Consider the following 3,933-nt stretch of genomic DNA (forward strand, 5'->3'; position numbering starts at 1 on the left):
CGGACCAGACCGGACAGGCACTACACTCCTCCCCGTCCTGTAGAAGGAGGTAGTCTTAGACCATGGGAGTTAGCCATGGTCTCTTACTCTCAGTAATATGAGAGGTTCCTGGGTAAAACCAGTACTAGTATTGCGGCTTTTCAGTCACAAAACCACAACTACCGGTGACCATGGATCTTTATATCCATAGTGCACCGGGTTTAGCCCCTATGGCTTAACCGGACTCATCACCGTACATTGAGACTGGAGGGAGCTTCGCAATGTACAGTCTTTGTGCATTAGCACTTGCAAACCTGAGGAGGTCACCCCAAGACTGGCATCTGGCCTCAGCAATTCTGGATGCAACCCATCCAATCATGTAGGGATTGGACTTTTTACAGCGTGGCGGGCTGAAATAAGGAGCATCCGTCTCAAGGAGCAAACGGGAAGACTCTAGTTTCCGGAGCATGTCTAGGTAGTCATTGGACTTACAGATCATAACTGTGAACCCTACATAAGTGTTAGGGAACACCTCTAACCATTTCTGTAACATGTCCAGAGACCCTGTAAAGCAGTGAAGATGAATCAGCCGCTCTTTCTTGACTGAGGGATGACTCTGTAACAAGTGAAACATAGTTAACAGAGACTCATCCGAAAGGTTTGTCAAACGTCTGCAATGAATAACAAGCGCATGCTCCGGTTGCAGCAAAGTCAGGACTTGCTCAACCTTGCGGAGCTGTTCAGCCCATTTTTCAGCAGGTTCAGTTCGATCAAGACCGATCTCCCCCAATCCAGCTACCTCCGGAAATTCGAGAACTTCCGCCAGCTTACTGAACGCTTTCTCGGTAAGCGCCTTCCGGGGGTGGAGTCCCACGACCGGTACGACACCCTGTTCAGACCATGATTTAATACCCTCCTGTGTAGGGTAAGTCTCAGGGTCACAGAAAACCCCAACAACTCCCACGAGGTGAACCCCATGAGACTCTAGTGGGTTCAGGTTTCTCATCTCCTTCAGAGATGGGTTAGTCATCCCCCACTCCCTCATAGTCCTGTCAAGGTGACAATGACTATCAAAAGCCTCGGGCAACTTAGGGAGGTGCTGTTGATCATCCTTGGACAGCTGAAATAAGTGTCCAAGTTTCTCCACCTGGTGTCGCTCCAGCATCGACGCCAATGACAATAGAAAGCGCCAGTGCACAAAGGCCATGACATCATTACCCTCTGGTCTTAATTTCACGTCCCTGGGAACCGACACCCCAAAGTCACACCTAAATCAACCATTGCCTGCACTGTGGAGGCATCTGGCTGCTCAACCGAGGATAGTGGACTCAGCGATTCAAGATAGACCAGCAAATCACTGAGCTCCCGATGTGCTCCTAAAAGGCACCTGCAGGATAGCTTCAGGGCGCTTAATCTGCGTTGAGATATTTCTTCTCCCGAAAGAGCAAGATTAAACACACCAGGCAAATGACAGAGAAGCGCATGTTTGCGACTAACACCTGCCCCACATCCTCCTATCGGACCCCTAGGGTCATGCCCTAGTTGCCCTGTTTCTCCCAAAGACAGCTTTGGCTTCTTTGCAAGGGATTCTCCATTCAGCGAATGCTGAACCGAACGGCCTTTAACATGGGACCCTTTCCCCAGACCAGCAGGCTGCTTCCCCTTACCCGGCACAGTTATGACTAGCTGAGGCTTGCCTTGCCCAACAAAAGGTCTTGTTGCCCTCTATGCCGGACTAAGCGTTCTAGAAACAGGGCCTTGCGGAACCTGCCCTGTTCCAGAAGCACTGTGCTGGGTCTTCCTCTCGTCTCGCTCACGCGGACGAGGCTTAACCGGACTAACCGGCTTCCCACTGCCTGAGGGTTTTGTTGGGCTGTTACCTCCCAAAAACTTTTCGGCAGTTCCAGAAGAAACCGATTCTGACTCGCTGTCGGCCTCTCCCCCAACAAGCAACTGTTGCTCTGTCGGAGGAAGCAACTCGACATTTCCACCAGTCCGTTCAATAGCCGGATCTGTCCCTTATCGGATGCCCCTACTCTGTTCACGTGGGGCATCCTGCCACTTGGATTTACGAATGGGCCCCAAACGGCTCTCATTCTGGGAAATCCACTGACGGGAGTGACACTGTAGAACGTCTAACTCCCTGGCCAGATCTCTTAACCAGCTATACCTATGCCTGCTTTTGGCTTCACGGACCTTGTCCAACAGTATTTCAAACCTGTTCGGTCGCCTACTAGAGGTGATTTTGCTGCCAATTCTTTTGGGTTGGTCAGGTTGCCCATCTTGAGCACCTTTATCACCCTGCCCAGACCGTCTTTATACTCTTCAGCCATATTCTTAAAACATACCCAAAAATGATCAATTTTGAGTCCTCACTCTTCTTTGACAGTCCGGACACTTGTATTGATTTATGTCTAGTGCATCAGAAGCGGTTATGTTCGCACAGGACCCATGGAACCACTTCTTACAGAAATCACACTGGATCATAAATCTACCCTGCCATGGCTTTCGACATAAGCAGTAGACTCGGTCGCTGTCCTTAGCAGCAGTTATGTCTCCTGGATTTTGCTCCCAGTGCTTAATCCACCGTGGCACTTCCCTGTCCTTACACTGTTTTAGTCTATCATGGTTTACTACCAAAACAGCATTTCACACGGAAGAGGAATGATAATAATTTGGATACTATCACCCCTGGTCCCTTCCATGGCGGAAGAGCTTACGGCATTTACCTTCAACACCGCAGTATCAAGTAGGTAAACCCTATCACCTACCTCATAATTCCTCTCAAGTAAACGCAAGTCATAATTGCGCTTCAAATTTTTTGATGAAGTTTTCATCATTTTGAAGGCTGTATCATGTGCCTCCCGCAACTTTTGGACCAATTCATCTGAGTTATCACTAGGGGACTGGCCTTTACCCAGATGCTGAGGAAACATTAGGTGAGCAGGCGCATTTACCTCCCGACCCAACATTAACTTATCGGCCGTAAACCCGGTCATACGGTTCACAGATTATCTCAACGCTGCTGCTATCTGCTGCAGGTGCAAATCCCACTGGTTTTGTGATTTGCCAATGAAACATCTAACCGCATCCATCAGAGTGCGATTGTACCTATCTACCTGACCGTTGGCAGAAGGTCTATACGGAGTAGTCCTTGCTTTGTGTATTTCAAGAACATTACAGACCTCCGTAAACAGTTTCGATTCAAAGTTCCTGCCCTGATCTGAAAATATCTCAAAGGGCACCCCAAACCTTGTAAAAAAAACGTCCACAGCTGCCCGTGCAGTAACTTCTGCGGACTGACTAGGGAGTGGTATACATTCCACCCATTTGGTGAACTGGTCCACCATCATAACTACATATTCATTGCCCCTAGGAGTTTTAGGTAAGGGACCTAGGAAATCAATGTGCACCCTTTCCATGGGCGAACCTGCCTCGTACTCGTCAATCGGCACTTTCCTTGCCGATCTGCTTTCTTATTCTGATTACAGGTTTCACATTGCGACACATACTGTCGGACGTCCCTGCCTAACCCATACCAGACAAATTTCTCCTTTACCCTCTCCTTAGTGCGTTTCACACCCTGATGTCCCGAAGATGGAAGTCTATGATTGAGTGCTATAGCTTCCCCTTTCAGGCTTTCTGGTATGACAAGACGAATGTCATCTTGTCCTGAGTCATTCTGGTATAAACACCATCTAACAGAAGAAATTGTTCTCTGATTATCCAATTTGACTTAGCCCCTGGACTGGCACGAAACAGATCGGATCTATTCTATCTCGTAACCAATTCAAAACAAACAGCAATTCCTCATCCTGTTTCTTAGCATCTCTCAAATCTACTCCTGAGAACACCCAACAACACAGCCGTGTTTTATCCTTCAGAGATCCTTGATCTGGTACCGAGATCAAACTCTGAAGGCTAGACCCCTGGCCCTGTGTAGAGTCAGAGGTA

The 3,933-nt window shown here is 48.4% G+C and overlaps 1 protein-coding gene across 1 annotated transcript; it reads right to left on the reverse strand.

The window, feature by feature from the left end:
* Window positions 1-214: 214 nt before the first annotated feature.
* Window positions 215-1,144, reverse strand: LOC123565254 (putative deoxyribonuclease TATDN2). The gene has a single exon (XM_045359122.2). The coding sequence runs from the start codon at window positions 1,142-1,144 to the stop codon at window positions 215-217; it is 930 nt and encodes a 309-aa protein (XP_045215057.2).
* Window positions 1,145-3,933: the final 2,789 nt, after the last annotated feature.

The sequence above is a fragment of the Mercenaria mercenaria genome, chromosome 8, assembly GCF_021730395.1.
Source record: "Mercenaria mercenaria strain notata chromosome 8, MADL_Memer_1, whole genome shotgun sequence".
In the NCBI taxonomy this organism is placed as follows: Eukaryota; Metazoa; Mollusca; class Bivalvia; order Venerida; family Veneridae; genus Mercenaria; species Mercenaria mercenaria.

Bases quoted from the DNA above. Each gene is read 5' to 3' on its own strand.
- LOC123565254 (XM_045359122.2), bottom strand. From the start codon at position 1,144: ATGCTGGAGCGACACCAGGTGGAGAAACTTGGACACTTATTTCAGCTG.